General features: G+C 41.3%; 1 protein-coding gene and 1 non-coding gene across 2 annotated transcripts in view; one reads left to right on the forward strand and one right to left on the reverse strand.

Moving 5' to 3' along the window:
* LOC100340665 (uncharacterized) overlaps positions 1-20,310 on the reverse strand; it is a 33,172-nt gene that overhangs the window by 12,068 nt on the left and 794 nt on the right. The window contains exons 2-4 of the mRNA XM_017344794.4: positions 17,738-17,795; positions 1,024-1,150; positions 702-794 (exon numbers count right to left, since the gene is read on the reverse strand). Of these exons, the coding sequence (XP_017200283.2) occupies positions 702-794; positions 1,024-1,150; positions 17,738-17,752 (235 nt within the window). The 5' untranslated portion in view covers positions 17,753-17,795. The remainder of the gene's footprint in view (positions 1-701; positions 795-1,023; positions 1,151-17,737; positions 17,796-20,310) is intronic.
* On the forward strand, positions 15,409-15,537 carry LOC138849905 (small nucleolar RNA SNORA76). Its single transcript, XR_011389092.2, has one exon. It is a non-coding gene; the product is annotated as a small nucleolar RNA SNORA76 (small nucleolar RNA).

A 20,310-nucleotide genomic window follows, 5' to 3' on the forward strand; every position in this document is an offset into this window, starting at 1 on the left:
TCCAGCTTTAAGCTAATGATCTATAAATCTGTTTTTCCAATACAGATGTACACTATCTTTTCTGAATTTTACATCCTCTGTATGTCAAATTTGGAAAACTTTAATCTCAACATTAAGGTAACCCAAGATAAATAATTCATATGTCTCTAGAATTGCCTTCTTTTAGGACCCTACCTAAAAGAACACGTGCCATTTTTCAGTCTTTCAATTTGGCAAAACATTCTTGAGTGTCTTACCTCATATCACCAAATACTGGGTTTTTTCCTCTCTCAAGAGAATGTAAGCTCTTTAAATGAAGACATATCTGTTTCCTCATATTGTTATTTTTTTAAAACTACAAAAAGGTAAGCACCTAAAAGCTGCCCAGTTAACCAGCACTGAAAGAATAAACATGGAAATAAATGCCTAAAGGATAACAACAGCATAAAATATAGAAAACAACAACTGACAACTTAGAGAATGCCTCTAACCAAGAAAAAAAATCTAAGAAAAGATGGGTAAGGATATTCAGTAACAAAGAACAAGGAAGATGAGTATTATGTGAGAACCTTCCCTGGAGACCAGAGAATGCCTATGTCTGATGCACACAACCAGCTGTCTGCAGGCTGAGACTTGGGAATATTTGTTGATAACATCTCAACCAAAAACATCTGGCGAACATTCTTTTTCCCAGCCTTGCTACCCAGGATGCACAGACTGACCTGGCAGGCTGTGGTTTACGGGTTCTTCCACAATCCATGGCTCTGCTCCTTGCTCCAACTTGAAGATGACCTCTGGTTTGGAAATGCAGCAGCCTGTTAATGCGAAACAACACATGCCAGACTGCTCAGTCAGGTCCTTTGAAGAACAGCAATGGTTTAACTTGAGAAACTGTGCATTGAAAGGGCTAATTTGAGCCCCTTGCTTCAGACAGTTGATGCTGACATTCTTTGTGGAATCTTACACCTAACGTTAAAGGGTTCATGTATTGGTCAAGTAGGAAGAAGGTGTTCTACTTGGAAGGGACTGAGGCATTTCACTCACCCAAGCACATCAGGTTGCTGTAGGTCTCCAGCATCACATCCCTGTACAGAGCCCTCTGAGCACTGTCCAGCTTCTGCCACTCCTCCCAGGTGAAGGCCACAGCCACATCCTCAAAGGACACAAACATCTGCAACATGAAATTTCTGTTAAATACTGCAGTTGTGAATCATAAAACAAGACTGGAAGTGCATTCTTCTGTGTTTATCTTACACATACCTCTTATAAGATGCAGCTTACTTTGTAGTCTATATAGCAATAGCAACAAAAATCACAATATAAATATCCTGCCTGCATATTAATTTTGTAATTTCAAAAAAAGAGACTATAATTGTTTTCCTTAATATCAGGAACTCATGTTTTTCCAAGAACAGGATGAAAAATATGTGATTCCAAAAAGACATGAACATTAGCTGAAATAACATGGTAGACAGACTGAGACACAAATTCAATGTAGAACAGGATAACAAAGAAGAAAATAAAATTTTCCTTCTTTTAAAAAAATAATTAGTTATTTGAAAGATACAGTGACAGAGAGTGAGTGAGAGACAGGAGAGAGATCTTTCACCCACTAGTTCATGCCCCAAATGACTGCAACAGCCAGGACTGGGCCACTCTGAAACCAAGAGCCAACATCTCCATCCAGATCTCACCCTGAAGCCAAAAGCCAGCATCTCCACCCAGATCTCCAACATGGGTGGCAAGGACTCAAGTGCCTGAGCCATCTTCTGCTGCTTCCCTAGGATATTAGCAGGAAGTAGATCAGAAACTCAGTAGCAGAGCCAGGACTCCAAGCAGCACTCTAATATGGGATATGGGCATCCCAAGCAGGGACTTTATCCACTGTGTCACAACACCAGGCCCCTAAAATATATTTTTCTGCATCATCAGGCTGCACTTCACTGAGATGCCAAACTACTCAAACTACTACACAAATGTGTTCTCATGAACACAAAGCAACAGAAATCAGACCATAACAGCACAACAGATGCACACCAGGGAAATCAAACTACAGCAAAAGAGACATACACAAAGTATATTTTTAAATATCATCCCATTTATAATATAGACCCTCACTAAAAGAAGTGTCCAGGGCATTCTTCTTACCATGATAAAATGAATGTCACAGCTAAAGGGGACACATGGGACGATAATGATGCTCCATCACCACAGTTATTTATAAGAAGCAATTAGTCAATTCATATGCAAAGAGAAATATTGAAATGCTTTATAATTTATTCTTACAAAACAATCTTCTGAAAACTATTCTGAATCACATGGTTCAATGAATTAACAGACTATTTAAATAACCTACAAAATTCATTATACAAGTGAGAACACACAAATAAAACAACAAAAAGATGAAATGCCCAGCAATACATTTCACAAAAATGTACATTGCTCTACTTATTTGATAGAAGGGAAAAAGCAAACACACAAAAGAACCAAGCCAACTGAAAAGACACACCATGGTCAGACAAGAAGGATCTCTATCAGTGTCCTTAAATCAGTACATTGACCTAGTATTATGCTCCTGGAAACAACACATTCTTAGATATAGACAAGCTAATTTAAAAGTTTGTGAGAAAAATTCAAGAAGTAAGAAGAGATAGGGTATGGTATCACCCCAAATCAATGTCCTTCTCTGGACTGCCATAGAAAATACAATGTACTGGATAGTCTAACTGCTCTACACACTGTACAGTCCAGAGGGAGGGGCTAGTGTTGTGGCATGGCTTACTTTGTATTCTATATGTCAATAGCAAAGCCTCTGCCTGCAATGCCGGCATCCCATATGGTGGCAGTTAGTGTCCCAGTTGCTATACTTCCCATCCCGCTCCCTGCTAATGGCCTGGGAAAAGCAGCCCCTGCTACCCACATGGGAGACCTGCAAGAAGCACCTGGCATCCTGCCAGATGGTCCAACCCATGCCACTGTGACCATCTGGGGAGCAAACAAGTAGACTGAAGATCCCTGTCTCTCCCTCTCTCTAACTCTTTCAAACAAACAAATAAATAAATAAATCTTAAACAAACAAAAAAGTCCAAGATCTTCTTCCTGGCTTATAGGTGGCAGCCTTCTTGAAGTGTTATCAGACGGTGGGTGATACCTCTTCCTTTTTTCTCTCTTCTTGTTCTTCTAAAGCAATCAATCCTACCAGATTAGGGCCTTACCTTTATAAATTCATTTAAACACGATTACATCCTAAAAGTTCTAGCTCTAAATGGAGTCACCTTGAGGAGCTGGGACTAGCCTTAAACATACACATTCTGGAGACCTAAATCATCTCTCATGTTATAAACATTTTGCCTAAATATGACCTATAAGAAAGATCTATGTGAGTGAGATCCCAGCAAAAAGAACAGGCCATCAAAGAAGGAGGTACCTTTCTCTGAAGGGAAGAGAGAACTTCCTCTTTGATTATAGCCTTGTCTAAATAATGTCGGAGTTTGTGGACTCAAGAGACTTCCATAGCCTTGGTAGCTCAGGACAAGAGCCTCAGGTGATCACTGACATCATAAATAAGAGTGTCAATTGTTAAATCAACTACAGGAGTCACTGTGCACTTGCTCTCCATGTAGGACCTCTGTCCTTAATGTGTTGTACTGTGAGAACTAACAGTAAACCTAGTCTTCAAACGGTACTTTATACTTTGTGTGTCTGTGTGGGTGCAAACTGTTGAAATCTTTACTTAGTATAGAGTTGATCTGTATATAAAGATAATTAAAAATGAAAAAAAGAGACTAAAAAATGGAAATTTGCAAAAAAATTAATGTTTTGCCTTTCTCTATAGAATAATTGCATATTCCCCTTACAATGGAAATCACATAAACAGATTCATAGTTCTCTCTATGACTTGCTTTGACCAACAACATATGAATGGAAGTGACTTATTTTATAATTTATTTTTTATTGATGTAAAGATCTCATGTAGTTCATAGAATTCTAATATGATACTTTCTTCCCCCACCCTCTCCCTTTTGTAATTTTTGTGATACATTTTAATTTACTTTATAGTCACATGCTTAATGCTCTACTAAATAAAAGAGTTCAACAAGTAAAGAGTAGAGAGACCACTGTTCAGCAGGACTATAGATGAAGACTTCTTATAAACAGTAATTAAATCCTAAGATGTCAATTTCATTCATATATATTAAAATTTTTTTGTATTCTATGTATTAGCTACCACATATCAGAGAAAACATGTGGCATGTGCAATTTCTAAGCAGAAACTGTAAGACCCACACATGGGTGACCAGGTTCTCTCTCTGATACAAGAATAACCAATATTCCAGAAAGAAAATGCTCATCTTGTCCTCTGGGAGTCTGAGGGAAGCAGAAAAAAAGCAAAGCCAATCTGATCGCTGATGGACAGGAAATATGACTGAGAAAAAAACATTCTAGGGGCAGAAACATTCTGTGGCGTAGTGGACTGGGTCTCTGCTTGAGGTACTGGTACCCCTGATATGCCATATGGGCTGCTCTTCTTCCAATCCAGCTCTCTGCTGGTAGCCTGGGAATGCAATGGAGGATGGTCCTAATATCTTGGCCCCTGAATCAACGTGGGAGGCCCAAATGGAGTTCCTGGCTCCTGGATTCTGCCTGGCCCAGCCTCATCCATTGTGGCCATTTGGGGAGTGAACCAGAGGATGGAAGATCTCTCTCTCCCTGTCTCTCTATAACTCTGCCTTTCGAATTAAATAAATATTCTATTCAAATAAAATAAACAAATTTTTTAAAAAGAATATGATGTAAAACATTACAGTATTATTGCATGTGTAAATTCTTTAAAGTTAAAAATCCTCTTAATGTAAATTATAAGCAATAATAATTGAATTAAATGTATTACACGCATTGGTATAACATTTTAAGACTTATTTGAAAGGCAAAATTACAGACAGGAAGACACACACACACATACACACCCAGAGAGAGAGAGAGAGAGAAGTATCTTCCATCTCCTGGTTCACTCGCCAAATACCCACAATGGCCAGGGCTGAGTTAGGCCAAAGCCAGAAGCCTGGAACTCCATCAGGCCTCCCACGTGGGTTCAGGGTCCCAAGAACTTGGCCATCTTCGGGAGCTTTTATCAGGGAGCAAGACTGGAGGTGGAGCAACTAGGATTTGAATCAGCACTCTTATAAGAGATGCTGGCATTGCAGGCAACAGCCTAACCCACTTCATCACAATGCTGATCCAAATAAAACTTTTGAAAACAGATGTACACAAGTCTACCAAGAACATGATTTTAATAAATGAATCAAGCTTTTGTTATTACTTTAAGTATCTATTTTTGCACATAATCAAAACTTTACTGAAAACTCAATGCCAAGATTACTGTTGTATGACTTATAAAATCAAACATAATTACAATGTCTTGGAAGAGTCATATAATTACTGAACTGGGACTAGCATTCAGAGTAGAGGATTAAGCCTCTATCTGAGGTGCCAACACCCATATAGGTGCCAGTTTGTGTTCCGGCTTATCCACTATTCAATTCAGCTCCTTGAAAATGGCCTAGAAAAAGTAGTGGAGGATAGGTCCAGTGTTGGGGTCCTTGACACCCATGTGGGAGACCCAGATGAAGCTCCTGGCTCTTGGCTTCAGCCTGGCCCAGCCCCAGCATTATGGCCATCTGGGAAGTGAACCAGCAGATGTAAGATAACCCACCACCTCACTAACTCTGACTTTCAAAATAATAAAGCTTTAAAATAACAAACAATTACTGAACTTATAATAAAGCTTTCTGTGAGAAAACACAAATCAGGAAGTTGTGTGAATTAATAGTGTTGGTTCTGGGCTGGCGCCGTGGCTCACTTGGTTAATCCTCCGCCTGCGGTGCCAGCATCCCATATGGGCACCAGGTTCTAGACTTGGCTGCTCCTCTTCCAGTCCAGCGCTCTGCTGTGGCCCAGGAAGGCAGTGGAGGATGGCCCAGGTGCTTGGCCCCTGCACCCGCATGGGAGACCAGGAAGAAGCATCTGGCTCCTGGCTTCAGATCGGCACAGCGCGCTGGCCGTGGCGGCCACTTGGAGGGTGAACCAATGGAAGGAAGACCTTTCTCTCTGTCTCCCTCTCTCACTAACTCTGCCTGACAAAATAAATAAATAAATAAATAAATAAATAAATAAATAAATAAAATAGTGTTGGCTCTGTGAACCTGGCCACTTGTCCTATATGCTGTCACAACACTGTTGAACAACCAGTACAAAGAACCACTGTCTGGACATGGCTGAAAACCATGGTAATCTTGTAGCAACCTAGACATTTTCATCTATAAAATAAGAATTCATGCTTTGAACTGGCTGTTTCTTTTTATATGTTTCTTCTTTTCCTTCTCCAAGGGTGGATGTAGTAAATCTTCAGCCAAAGGCATAGTGGCCATCTGCGAGCCCAGTGCATCTGGCTAGCTCTCTATGTATCTTTTTTGGCTAGATTAACATTGGACTAGCTCAGCCTAAGTTTTATTTCTAGTTTTTAATTTTTATATAAGTATGCACTGAGAAAAATGTGTTCCAATAAATCAACAAATGAGAAAAAAAATTTTAAATAATAAAATCTATGCAGGTTGTTCCACAATATGTATTTACATGAACATTTTGAAGACTCCTCATATATGCTTAATGATAATAGCTTTTGATAACAGTAACTCTATAACATAAATATTGCTGATGAAGTCCAATAATGTTATACACTTAGAGCTTCAGGAAAAGAAACTAGAAAATGGACTGACAGTAGTCTATCTATCTCTCTTACTGCTCACTGCACTTGGCAGTACTAGAGGAAAATGTTGAAAAAACCCAGTTTGCAGGCATGAAAGAAAATGGGTAGATCCCAGAAACTGGAGTCATGTAAAACTGGAAAACTCTCAAAGCATTTCTACAGAAGCAAGGCCTCATCAAAGAACGCATCCCATCCAAAGAGTAGAGAACACTCACAATATCTGCCCCCAGAATTTCGAGATGGCCAGGTTGTCATGGGATGATATATCCGGTGGGCCTCCCCACTCACTCATCTTTTTCTTGTTCACAAAGGAATGCTTGTGACTATCCTACTCATGCTGTACCCTAGTACAACGGGAATGGAGGAATCAGATGTTTTTTAGATCCATGAGAAGCTACAGTTGGACATGATCAGGTTCCTGACCGCATACAGAGATTCTAAATGTTGAAGGTACAATGATACATAGATAGATGGGACCTTCCATCTGCTGGTTCACTCCCCAAATGTCCACAATGGCCAGAGCTGGATCAATACAAAGCCAGGAGCCAGGGGCTTCCTCTGGGTCTCCCACCCAGGTGCAGGGGCCCAAGGACCTGGGCCATCTTTTAATTGTTTCCCAGGCCATAAGCAGAGCACTGGATCAGAAGAGGAGCAGCCAAAACTCGAACCAGTGCCCATATGTGATGTCCAAACCACAGGTGGCAGCTTTACCCGCTATACCTCAGCACAGCCCCATAGATTTTTTTAATAAATGGTGTTGAATAACTAGATATGTAGAATAAAGTTAAAGCACAGTTGTATAAAAATGTGAGAACTGTATGGACTGTTTGGTTATCACTTTTGGTTAGGAAAGGCTTTGTAACAGAATCTCAATATTCAGAAGCTATACATGTAAAAGTTAAGAAATCTAATACTTAAATATCAACACATCTTCTGACAAAGGGGGGAGGCAGCTGTTTCACCTAGCAATTAAGATGTCAATGGGGATACTGATGTCTAATATTAGAAAGCCCAGGTCCAGGCCAGCACCGCGGCTCACTTGGCTAATCCTCCACCTGCAGCGCCGGCACCTCGAGTTCTAGTCACGATTGGGGCACCAGATTCTGCTTCTCTCCCAGTCCAGCTCTCTGCTCTGGCCCGGCGGGGGCAGTGGAGGATGGCCCAAGTGCTTGGACCCTGCACCCGCATGAGAGACCAGAAGGAAGCACCCGGCTCCTGGCTTTGGATCAGCGCAGCGTGCCAGCCACAGCGCACTGGCTGTAGCAGCCATTTGGGGGGTGAACCAACGGAAGGAAGACCTTTCTCTCTGTCTCTCTCTCACTGTCTAACTTTGCCTGTCAAAAAAAAAAAAAAAGCCTAGGTCCAAGTGTCAGCTCTGCTCCAACTTTAGCTTCCTGCTAAGGGCACACTGAGAAGCAGCAGGAGATGACTCCATTGGTTAGATGCCCTGGGAGACCTAGATTCACTTCCTGGCTGCTGGCTTTGTCCTGGCCCATCTCTGGCCCTGTGGGCATATGGAGAGGGCAGCAGAAAATGGGAGGTCCCTCTGTCTCTGCCTCTTTCCACATCTCCCTTTCAGTCTGCCTCTCAAATAAATAAATGTTAAAAATGCACAAAACAAAGTCAAGATAAATACAAGTCACATCACATTAAGCTTACCTTCCAAATAATAGGAAAACAACACATTCATAAGAAAAAATACAAAGAATAAACATCCTAAGGCTGGCACTGTGGCGTAGCAGGTAAAGCCGCCACCCGTCTGGGCGCCAGTTCCAGTCCTGGCTGCTCTACTTCCAATCCAGCTCTCTGCTATGGCCTGGGAAAGCAGAGATGGCCCAAGTCCTTGGGTCCCTGAATCTGCGTGAGACCCGGAAGAAGCTCCTGACTCCTGGCTTCAGATCAGTGCAGCTCCAGCCACTGCGACCAATTGAGGAATGAACCAACAGATGGAAGACCTCTCTCTGTGTCTCCACCTCTCTCTGTAATTCTGTCTTTCAAATAAATAAAATAAATCTTTAAAAAAAATAAGCATTCTGGAACAAAAAGGAACAAAAGATTACAGTTTACGTTCTGCTCTTCAATAATCAAAAGCCCTTAGAAGTAAGAAAAATTGGTTAAACTATGTCAAAAAAATGAGAAACAAAAATTAAAATTTTGGCAAGTCAAAAATTATATAAGGACTTGTTTTGTGAACCAATCAACAATCATCCTAGTAGTTCAACGCTCAAAATATACCCATCAGACCAGTCCTTACCGTTTTCACCGTTAACTACTCTCACAAACCACCATAAACTGATACCTACCTGACTGCAATGGTCCCTTAAATGGAGAAAATACAACAGAGCTTTCAGAGGTCAGACAGAAGTAGATTGATAAAATTGGTAATTAGAGGGTCTCCACACTTTCCACTTTAGATATCTGCTTAATTCTGTAGCTCTACAGAGCTGGAGTTCAGTTCAAAGTCAAAAAAGTACAAGTAGAATGAGATTTCATTCATCCTCATCTTAGTGAGGACAAGATATCCAGCAGGGAAAGGGACGTCATTAATGAGACCTCAGATGAAAACAATGGAGATGGCGAGCCATATGAAATGACATCAGGTGGTAAAACAAGCAACCACTGCAGACCTTAGTGGAGAGTAAGGTCTGAAATAATACTTTACGTGAAAATTAGACAGTTTTCAAATTCTGTGAAAATTCAAAACCCATAGATCCAAGAAACAGTGCACAGATCACAAGGTGTAAAGGACTATTGTCTCTCTCTGGTCCTATGCCAACTCACCCTCTCTCTCTCTTTCTCTCTCTCTCTCTCTCTCTCTCTCTCACACACACACACACACACACACACTTACTTATTTATTTAAAAGGCAGTTACAGAAAGGAGAGACTGAGAGAGATCTTCCATCCACCGGTTCACTCCCCAAATGGCTGCAATAACCCAGGCTGGGGCAGGCTGAAGCCAGGAACCAGGAGCTTCTTCTGGGCCTCCCACATGGTTGGCAAGGTCCCAGGGACTTGGGCCATCTTCTGCCTTCCCAGGAACATTAAGCAGGGAGTTAGATCAAAAGTGATGAAGCTAGGACTTGAACCAGTACCCATAAGGGAAGCCAGCACTGCAGGCTACTGCTTAACATGCTGCTGGGGATGTCTCATCTGTTTTGTTTGTTTGTTTGTTTGTTTTAACTTTTTTAAAAAACATTTATTTATTTATTTATTTGAAAGTCAGAGTTACAGAGAGGCAGAAGCAGAGAAAGGTCTTCCATCTGCTGGATCACTCCCCAGATGGCCGCAACAGTCAGAGTTGGGCTGATCCAAAGCCAGGAGCTTCTTCCAGGTCTTCCACATGGGTGCAGGAATACAAGAACTTGGGTCATCTTCCACTGCTTTCCCAGGTACATTAGCAGGCAGCTAGATGGGAAGTCGGGATTTGAAAAGGCACCCATATGGGATGCTGTCACTGCAGGCAGTGGCTTTACCCTCTACACCACAGTGCTGTCCCCTCACCTGTTTTCATTTACCTTAAGGCTGTTGGCTACATGGATAGTCTGGGCTTACAATGTGATTCATGGTGGAGGTATTCAGTCATGTGGTATTAGTCCAACCTCTAGATATGCTGGAGACCAAGAGCAGCCATGGGGTGGCCAACCACTTCTATGTGACTAGACCCCAATAAAAACTCTGAAGACAGGCTCAGATGAGAGTTTCTGGTTGCCAGTGTCCTGTATTGTCACCCACTGCTGGAAGACACAGGCAATGTCAACAGGACTCCACTGAGAGAAAACAACTGGAAGTTTGTGCTGGATGACTCATGGCCCCAGCCCTATTCTGTTTATCCATTGGTTGACTGTAGTAGATTCTCTCATACTAATAAACTGTGCCTGTGCGTATGAGGCTTTTCTGAGGTCTTTAATTCCTCTGAGGAATTACCATACTCGAGGGTAATCTTAGAGACCTCCCAATGTGCACTTGGTATCAGAAATATCATGGCATTAAAGACATCTGAACTTCACACAGCAAAACTCAACATGAAGCTAATTATATCACAATTATACCACGGTCAAAATACCAAAAACAGAAAACCAAAACAGATAAGCAAAAAAGATCAAAATCTGCATAAATACAAATAGATAATGGAAATGGTAAATATGGAAGCAAAAACTTTGCTCTTACTTTGCTCTTATTTTCAAACTTGTTAAAAATTCATTGGGTTATTAGAAGCAAGATCCAACAATATATTGTGTGATATACAATACATGTAAATAAAACATGTAACAAGCACGGTATAGAAGCTGGGAAGAGATCAGTGGAAGTACACTACTATAAAATTCTCTCTTATACATGAAAAGGTCTACTATTACCTGAAGGTATACATCAAAGAATACTGTGAACCACAAAAACACATGCTTAAAAAGCTACAAAGGCAAGCTTGGTGCAGTGGTTGAGACATCCGCATCCCATGTCAGAGTGTCTGGGTTTGAGTCCTGGCTCTGCTTCTTACTCTCGCCAACTACTCATGCGCACCCTGGTAAGCAGCAAGTGATGCTGTACATACTTGGGTCCATGTCATTCCCATGGAGACCTGAATTGAGTTTCATTCTCCTGCGTTCAGCCTAGCTTGGCCCTTGCTGCAGGAGGCATTTTGGGGGTATAATCAGTATATGGAAGATCTCTCTCTCTCTCTCTCTTGCTGTCTCTCAAATAAATGACGAGTAAATAATTTTCTAAGTTACAACCAGTACAAATTTATGAGACATAGAAAGGCAAAAGTGGACTAAATCGGGCATGTAGGCCATAATTTTCCTGGCTCTATTTTGTGTATTATTTCTGTGTAATAATTCATGCAAAATTGTGTAGCAGAAAATGATATTTAAGAAATCTTAATGCAACAGTCTCAGGTAGAGAAAATGAAACCATGAATAAATACAGGTGAAATTAAGAATAGAAGACGGATTTTGAGCCGGCGCCGTGGCTCAATAGGCTAATCCTCCACCTTGCGGCGCCGGCACACCGGGTTCTAGTCCCGGTTGGGGCGCCGGATTCTGTCCCGGTTGCCCCTCTTCCAGGCCAGCTCTCTGCTATGGCCAGGGAGTGCAGTGGAGGATGGCCCAGGTGCTTGGGCCCTGCACCCCATGGGAGACCAGGAAAAAGCACCTGGCTCCTGGCTCCTGCCAGGATCAGCGCGGTGCGCCGGCTGCAGCGGCGGCCATTGGAGGGTGAACCAGCGGCAAAGGAAGACCTTTCTCTCTCTGTCTCTCTCTCTCACTGTCCACTCTGCCTGTCAAAAAAAAAAAAAAAAAAAAAAAAAAGAAGACGGATTTTATAATAAAAACAACTTAAAAGCATCATGGTGATGACAAGCTGTTTTTCATTGTTGAATGAAAAAAAATTAAAATTTGACCAAATTTTTGAGGACAACCATCTGATGATGAAGTGAAATCAAAATAAAAGTAGAAATTCGACTAAGGGAATACTTAAAGGACAAACACACATATTTTTGGCATTGCATTACAAGAAAACACCCCAGCTGGCATAAAGATTGAGGAATCAAAAACAGCCGATTTACCAGCTTGGGATGTTAGTGGGGGAAAGTTCAGAGCTGAGAAAACATCCAGAAATTGGGGAGAAGGAGAAAAATGCAGAGGGGAGGCCATAAAATTAAAGCCTACATGTTTGAATAAAACCCACCAAAATTGTTGGCTAACTAACAAACTACATGTGTGGAAGCAGTCACTGGAAATTGAAAGAAATGGATAATCAACCACTGAGCATTAAAAGAAACACAGAGGTTTTTTTCTCCCAAACCAAAAGAAATCAGCATATCAAAGAGTTATCTGCACCCACCATGCTCATTGCAGAACAATTCACAATAGATAAGATATGGAATCAACTCAGATGCCCATCAACTGTTGACTGAATAAAGAAATTATGGGGGGCTGGCACTGTGGCAAAGCCACCAACTGCAGTGCCAGCATCCTATATGGGTGCTGGTTCAAGTTCCGGCTGCTCCACTTCCAATCCAGCTCTCTGCTATGGCCTGGGAAAGCAGTACAAGATGGCCCAAGTCCCTTGGCCCCTGCACTCACGTGGGAGACCTGAAAGAAGCTCCTGGCTCCTGGCTTCAGATCGGCGCAGCTCCAGCCCTTGCGGCCAACTGGGGAGCAAACCAGTGTATGGAAGATATCTCTCTCTCTCTCTCTCTCCCTGCCTCTCCTCCCCTCTGTGTAACTCTTTCAAATAAATAAATAAATCTTAAAAAAAAAAACCTGAATTCACAATACAACCATTTATGTCCCTTAAATTATTAACATCAATTATAAAAGGAACCGAGACTGAGTTCTATCTCTTGCTATCTCACCATGCAATGCCTTCTGCCACCTTATTAGGCAGCAATGTGGCCTTCTGTAGATTTGACACATACCTTTGGACTTCACATCCTCCCAGAATATAATACATTTCTTTACTTTTTAAATTGCTCAGTATGTGGTATTTTTATAGCAACACAGAGGTGACTAAGGTAGAACACAGATCAATAGGTATTGTCTAACATTTGTAAAAAAGAGAAAAAAAACTGGGCAGAGGTTAAAACTGCTGGAACAATTTAGAAAGCAATTTGGTATACAAAGAATACTTCAAAAATTTAGGAAAAATATATTTAAATTTATGGTGGGCATTTGGCCTAATTGCTAAGACATGAGTTAAGATGCCTCCGTCCCATACCAGTACCTGGGTCTGACATGAAGTTGTAGCTTTTCTCTCCAGCTCCCTGCTAATACAGTTTTGGGAGGTAGTGGTGATGGCTCATGTAATTGGGTTCCTGCCTCCCACACAGGAGATCTAGACTGAGTTTCTGGCGCACTGCTTCTGCCTGGCCCAAATCTTGGCTCTCGTGGGCATTTCAGGAGTAAACCTGTAGATGGCTGCTCTCCCTGTATATCTGTCTCTGCATCTCTCCCTGTCTCTCAATAAATAAATTAAATACTTGAAAATCAAGTCTATTTTAGTACAGATTTTGCCATTGTGCATAGTTTGGGCATAATATGCATATCCAATAGCCTTATGGAATAATCATAATCTTTAAATTTACAAAAACTTTTTTAAGCACACTGTACATGTAACTGGAGTTTTAGGAAGAAAAGAGAAAGAATAGAGTGCACTATGTAGGTTTAGCAAACAATGATTAAGGAGACATAGAGGCATAGAGGGTAAAGCCACCACCTGCAGTGCTGGCATCCCATATGGGCACCTGTTTGATTCCCGGCTGCTCCATTTTTGATGCATCTTCCTGCTAACACATGTGGGAAAGCAGTGGAGAATGGCCCACTGTACCCACGTGGGAGACCTAAAAGAAACTCTTGGCTCCTGGCTTTGGTTGGGCCCAGCTCTGGCCATTACAGCCAGCTGGGGAGCAAACTCTTTCCTTCTCCCTCTGTAACTCTGACTATAAATCAAAAAATAAATGAATCTTTAAAAAAAAAAAAGAAAGAAAACAAAAGCTAAAACTCTCTCAGTTTGTCAAAGACCTCAATTTACAGATTAAAATGTTCAGCACAGACACAAAGAAAACTACTCTAAGCAAATCACCAAACAAATTCAGACAAAGAGATCCTGAAGACAGCGAGAAAAAATGCACACACAGCATACTGGGCCACAGCCACATAAGGATGACAGTTGACTTCTCTCATCAGAAACAACGGAATGAAAAAATAAATCCTTAAATATAAAATTTGATATACAGGGAAAATCCTTAAAATGAAGTGTAAGGGGCCTGTGCTGTGATGTAGTGAGTAAAGCCACCACCTGCAAGGCCGGCATCCCATATGGGCGCCAGTTCAAGTTCCAGCTGCTCCACTTCTAATCCAGCTCTCTGCTGTGGCCTGGGAAGGCAGTGGAGGATGACCCAAGTCATTGGGCCCCTGCACCCATGTGGGAGACCTGGAAGAAGCTCCTGGCTTCTGTCTTCAGATCAACACAGCTCCAGCTGTTGTCGCCAGCTGGGGAGTGAACCAGCAGATGGAAGAACTCTCTCTCTGCCTCTCTGCAATTCTGCCTTTCAAATAAATAAATGAATCTTTTAAAAAAAAAATAAGGATGTTTTCAGAAAAGAAACTAACATAATTAATCACCAGTCGACCTACACTATAAAAATGTTAAAGGAGGCCGGCGCCGCGGCTCACTAGGCTAATCCTCCACCTGCGGCGCCAGCACCCTGGGGTTCTAGTCCCGGTCGGGGCACGGAATTCTGTCCCAGTTGCCCCTCTTCCTGTCCAGCCCTCTGCTGTGGCCTGGGAAGGCAGTGGAGGATGGCCCAGGTCCCTGGGCCCTGCACCAGCATGGGAGACCAGGAGGAAGCACCTGGCTCTTGGCTTCGGATCGGCGCAGCATGCTGGCCACAACGCACCGGCCATAGCGGCCACTTGGGGGGGGGGGTGAACCAATGGTAAAAGGAAGACCTTTCTCTCTGTCTCTCTCTCTCATTGTCTAACTCTGCCGATCAAAAAAAAATGTTAAAGGAAGTTCTTGAGGACAAAAGAAAACGATGGCAGATGCTAATCTGCGTGTACAGGAAAGGATCAGGATCACCAAAATGGTGAGCCTGTTTGCAGGTAAGCATAAAGGACTACATACCATTTTATTTTCTTAATCTCTTTAAAATAGATATGATCTGTGCTGCCTTTGAGCCCTCGTCGCACCTGTGCATGGCACCTGGGGTCAGGCTGCAGCGCCAGGGCACGAGCTCGCATGACGGGGCTGCCTGCAGTTCACAGCCTGCAGTTTTAATCGCGAGGGACACAGCGGCCCAGGAAAAAAAAAAAAAGGTATGATCATGTAAAGCAAAAATTATAATATCATGTGTGAGGTTCATAATATATGTTGATTCAACATCTATAAACACATGTATAAAAGCACTAGAACAGGGGCCAGGCCATGGCACAGTAGATTAATCCTCCGCCTGCAGCACTGTCATCCCATATGAGCGCCAGTTCTAGTCCCAGCTGCTCCATTTCCGATCCAGCTCTCTGCTATGGCCTGGGAAAGCAGTGGAAGATGGCCCAAGTCCTTGGTCCCCTGAACCCATGTGGAGGACCGGGAAGAAGCACCTGGCTCCTGGCTTCAGATTGGCGCAGTCCCAGCCATTGTGGCCATCTGAGGAGTGAACCAACAGAAGGAAGACCTTTCTCTCTGTCTCTCTCTCTCTCACTGCCTGTAACTCTACCTGTCAAATAAATAAATAAAAATCTTAAAAAAAAAAAAAAAGCACTACAACAGAGTGAAGCAGTACCATACTACCTAAAGTATATTGTATCTAATTAAAGATTCATATTGTAAAACCTTACAAAAACTGACACAAAATATATATAATTGTTACATGTCAATTAAGTGTTATGTTTGTTATCCAGGATATCCTACCAAAACACTACAGAAGGGGTGTCTTAAACTATAGACATTTATTTTCTCATACTTCCAGGGACTGAAAAGGCAAGAACAAGCCACCTGCCAGGTTGTAGCCCGTTAATTCTTGAATGTTTTCTCCCACTGACTCCGAAGGCTTCCACTGCACCAACTGTCTAGTAGCACAACTCAGGAGGATTTAACATCATTTCTGAGCTAATACAACCTTTGGGATTAACAAAGAGTGACACTTCCAATGTAAAAACACATAGAATTACTGTATTTGTTTTTTGAGAACCAACAACTTCTCTACCTCTGTTCACACTTCATGTAGGCATTAGAATAAAAATGTAAAAAACAAATCGAAGGAAAGTAGTATGAAATGCACTATATGAGACTGACCTAAGTGGAGGGGCAGAGGGGGAATCTGGGAGAAGTTACATTTCAGTGGTCTGAGTCCAGGCTAGCTGGTATTGATGCCACATATAAATTTTAGAGAAGAATGAAGGACATGGTTTTCATCTTGTACTTGCTGAGTCTGAGGTGGTTCTTTGAAAGCTACAAAGAAGCATTCACCAGGCAGTGACCCTACAGTCTAAAGGCTAGAAATGGGGTTCAAGTTGGAAACTCTTGGAGTGTGAGATTAGAGAGGGCCACGTCACTCAAGAAAAACTGAAGAGTGGAATGACCCTTGGATCAGATGGAACAGTCGAATGAGTCATGTAAAGAATAAAATACAGAGATTCTGAGAAAAAGAAACCATCAGTGAGGTTATAATAGATACCAATAGAGAAGAATTTCCAAGTGAAGAACATGGACAGTAGATTCAAACATGGCAGATGATTCAAATAAAGCAAAGACTAGAGAACAGACTTTAGATCCAATTATAAATTAAATTACTGGTAAACCTGTGAAGAACTGAAATAGGCTACATCAGTGCATATAAGCAATGGAAATATCTGCTCAAAAATGTATCTTTAGGTAGTCTGTGGTACAACCTGCAATTACAGACTGGCTCAGATAAACATACGGAGAGTTATAATCTACCTGTAGTAGATTCTATCCTCCATACATTCCTGGTTGTATCCATCAGTCAAGTATAGCCTTTCAAATGCCATCTAGGACCACACTGTTAAAGCAAGTCCACGCTGCATCAGGCATGAGAACAAAGATGTCAAAGAAAAGAAACCAAAATAGCAGGACTTAACACCAGATGGGAAAAACCTTAATACTGATTTATTTTTATGCATTGTTACTTTTAAGAGTGCTAAGCCTTCAATTCCAGGTTGGTAATGTTACTGTCTACCACATCAATGTAACTAATAAATCTTTTAGACTAAATATCCCACGTGATTTTAGCATGTTCACTTTAAAATCATGTAACAAATATGTCTTTTTTGCTAGGGTATCAGAAAGACTTGAGACCAATTTGCACTCAACTTAGATGGCTCTAAGAGCTTATACCAATGAAAAACTTATCCTGTTTATACATATTCCTCTGATACTGAATTTTATTTTTCTTTTCCATTTTAATTAATAAAATCTAATAATGCTTCTAAAATACAGTATAAAACAAACAAGAATAAATAAATACACAACTTACTGGAGATGCACTCATTTTCTTGGCTCTTGGAAACAGGTAGAGGACTCTGGAATTATACCTAGAAGAGAAAGTGAGTGGTAGGAACTGTGAGAAAAACAGTCTGGTCTGATCCTATGTTCTAATATGCAAAGCAAGATCATGACAGAAACTAACAGAGGATAATGGACACATTAGCTGGATAAAATACCAAAAAAAAAAAAAAAAACACCCAGGGAAAATAGTACTATATATCTGAGAAGGGGCAGGAAAGACCTCATTGAAAGAAAACCCACAATTTTATTAGTTGGTAGAGTTCAAACAGAAGTTATTAGGTTAATGAAAAACTTCTTTACAAATGATTTTATAAAAATTATTGTCCGTGCCAAGAAATAATTTAACATTTTAAGAATGACTGTTGAAATGAATTATACTACACCAAAGGAAGAAATATTATGTTATCACCAAAATTTATATTATAGAAAATAGCAGTACAGTATTAACTATTTTCCTATGAAGAGAGGTATGTTAAAAGACTGAATCTTAGAAGTTCCACTAGAACATCCTATGCTCTCATACAACCTAAATTTCATAAAGTACCCAAATTGCAATTCAACATTTTCTGCTCCAAAATTACACAGGAAAAATGGATAATACACATTGTAATACACTTTTCCAGTAATTGTTTCACATGACACACCTTCTGGTACATATACCTTCACCAAGGCCCTCCCCACAATGATTCTGTTTTGCCATTTCAATTGCCTTAGCCAGTGGGACATCAGTAAATATGACACTAACATAGTTTTTGGAAAGTGTTTGTCTATAGGAGTTTGCCTTTTTTGGGTTACTGTTATCTTAGGAAAAAGCCTGAGCTTGCCTGCTGGAGACCCAGGGCCTACCCAAAAGCCAGCCCAAACCTCCAGACCGGTGAGAGAAGCCATCTTCAAGAAACCAGACTCAATCAGGGCACCAGATGACTAAGCCCTGAATTGTGATCCCAGGCAACACCTACACAGGACCTGCCCAGAGAGCTCATACTAAAATGCTGAATCAGAATTACAAATAAAATGGTTATTTAACTTAGCTTTCTTTCAAAGCTGTTCTTGAGAATGAACAACTTTGAATTACATGCCAAATAAAATCAACAGAACTTCAAAATCACACCTAGAAGTTTTCACAAACTTCATACATGCTGACCAAATGGATGTCAGCAAGGTTGCTGGCAATAAAAAGGCCATTTAAATCACACAAAATACAGGCTGGAGATCACAAGACTATATTTTAAATTTTTATTATATCTTATCACTGTATTGTGTTTCACTTATATTTTAAGAAGTTAATTTGCCATCAAGGTGTGATCCACTCTAATTTTCCCATTTTAAATACAGGAAAGTTAGCTAATTTGCTGTAACATTTGTGATTTTCAGTGAACGAAAATCATACAAGTGGGAATGATTTTCTCACTGACATTTATAAGTGAGAAAAATGCACTACAAATCTTTTGAGATCACAGGATCCACACTAACTGCTGGGGGGAAGTTTTAGGCATGTTCGAGGCATAAGTCTAAAACATCATTTATTCTAAACTGATTTTATTTCCTGAAATTTATCTCAAAATTAACCATGAATTTTTAACTAATTACGGCAAAAAGAAAACTAATCAGAAAGTCACGGATGGGCGCCAGTGTGGCGCAGCTGGTTAAGTTACCGCCTGCAATGCAGGCATCACGTAAGGACACTGAATCCAATCCCAGATGCTCCACTTCCGATACAGCTCCCTGTTAACGTGCCCAGGAAAAGCAGCGGAAGATGGCTGAAGAATTTGGGTCCCTGCCACCCATGTGGGATACCCGGATGGAGCTGCCGGCTCCTGCCTCAGCTTGGCCCAGCCCCAGCAGTTGCAGCCATTTGGTGAGTGAATCAGCAGATGCAAGATCTCTCTTTCTGCCTTTCCCTCTCTGTCCGTAACTCTGCCTTTCAAATAATTTTTTTTTTTTTAAAAAAAGGGAACCTGACATCTACAAATCATGTAATACTGAACGACCCACTTTTCTCCTGAACACAATTTGTTTCATCTTCCTTAGGCAAATATGCCCTGGCAAATTCTTTCTGAGCTACCAAAAACTATCAGAATAGGGGGCGCATCAGCACATCTCTGGATACCAAGCGTGATGACTGACTAGGTTGGAGTCAGGTCCAATTCTGGGAATGAGATTAGATCGAAGGAATCACGGGCAGATTTGCAGATAGTACAGGTTATTCCTCAATCCAGGCCACACCACCAAGGCCCCTTTAGGAACTCCCTAGACCCCTTGCATAGTCTTCTCAGCCCACCATCAGCCTCCTTCTGAAAGTTCACAGGAAGCTTCCAACGTCACCCAGTATTTTAAAGTTTATACAATTTGTAATGTAGCATCGCTCAAATCTTGTCTACTCTGGTTAGGAGGATCAATACTTTTTTGGGCCATACAAAGCTGGGATCTTCACTTTACTGGGACTTTTTTTTTTTCCTGTGTTTGAAGTACTAGGGGGGAAGGTTCGTTCGGGACAAAGGAATATTCTTTCAGGTGCAGTTCCTATTCAAGAAGCCCCAT

Source organism: Oryctolagus cuniculus, chromosome 5, assembly GCF_051225735.1.
Source record: "Oryctolagus cuniculus isolate XC-2025 breed Fujian yellow rabbit chromosome 5, ASM5122573v1, whole genome shotgun sequence".
NCBI classification, from domain to species: Eukaryota; Metazoa; Chordata; class Mammalia; order Lagomorpha; family Leporidae; genus Oryctolagus; species Oryctolagus cuniculus.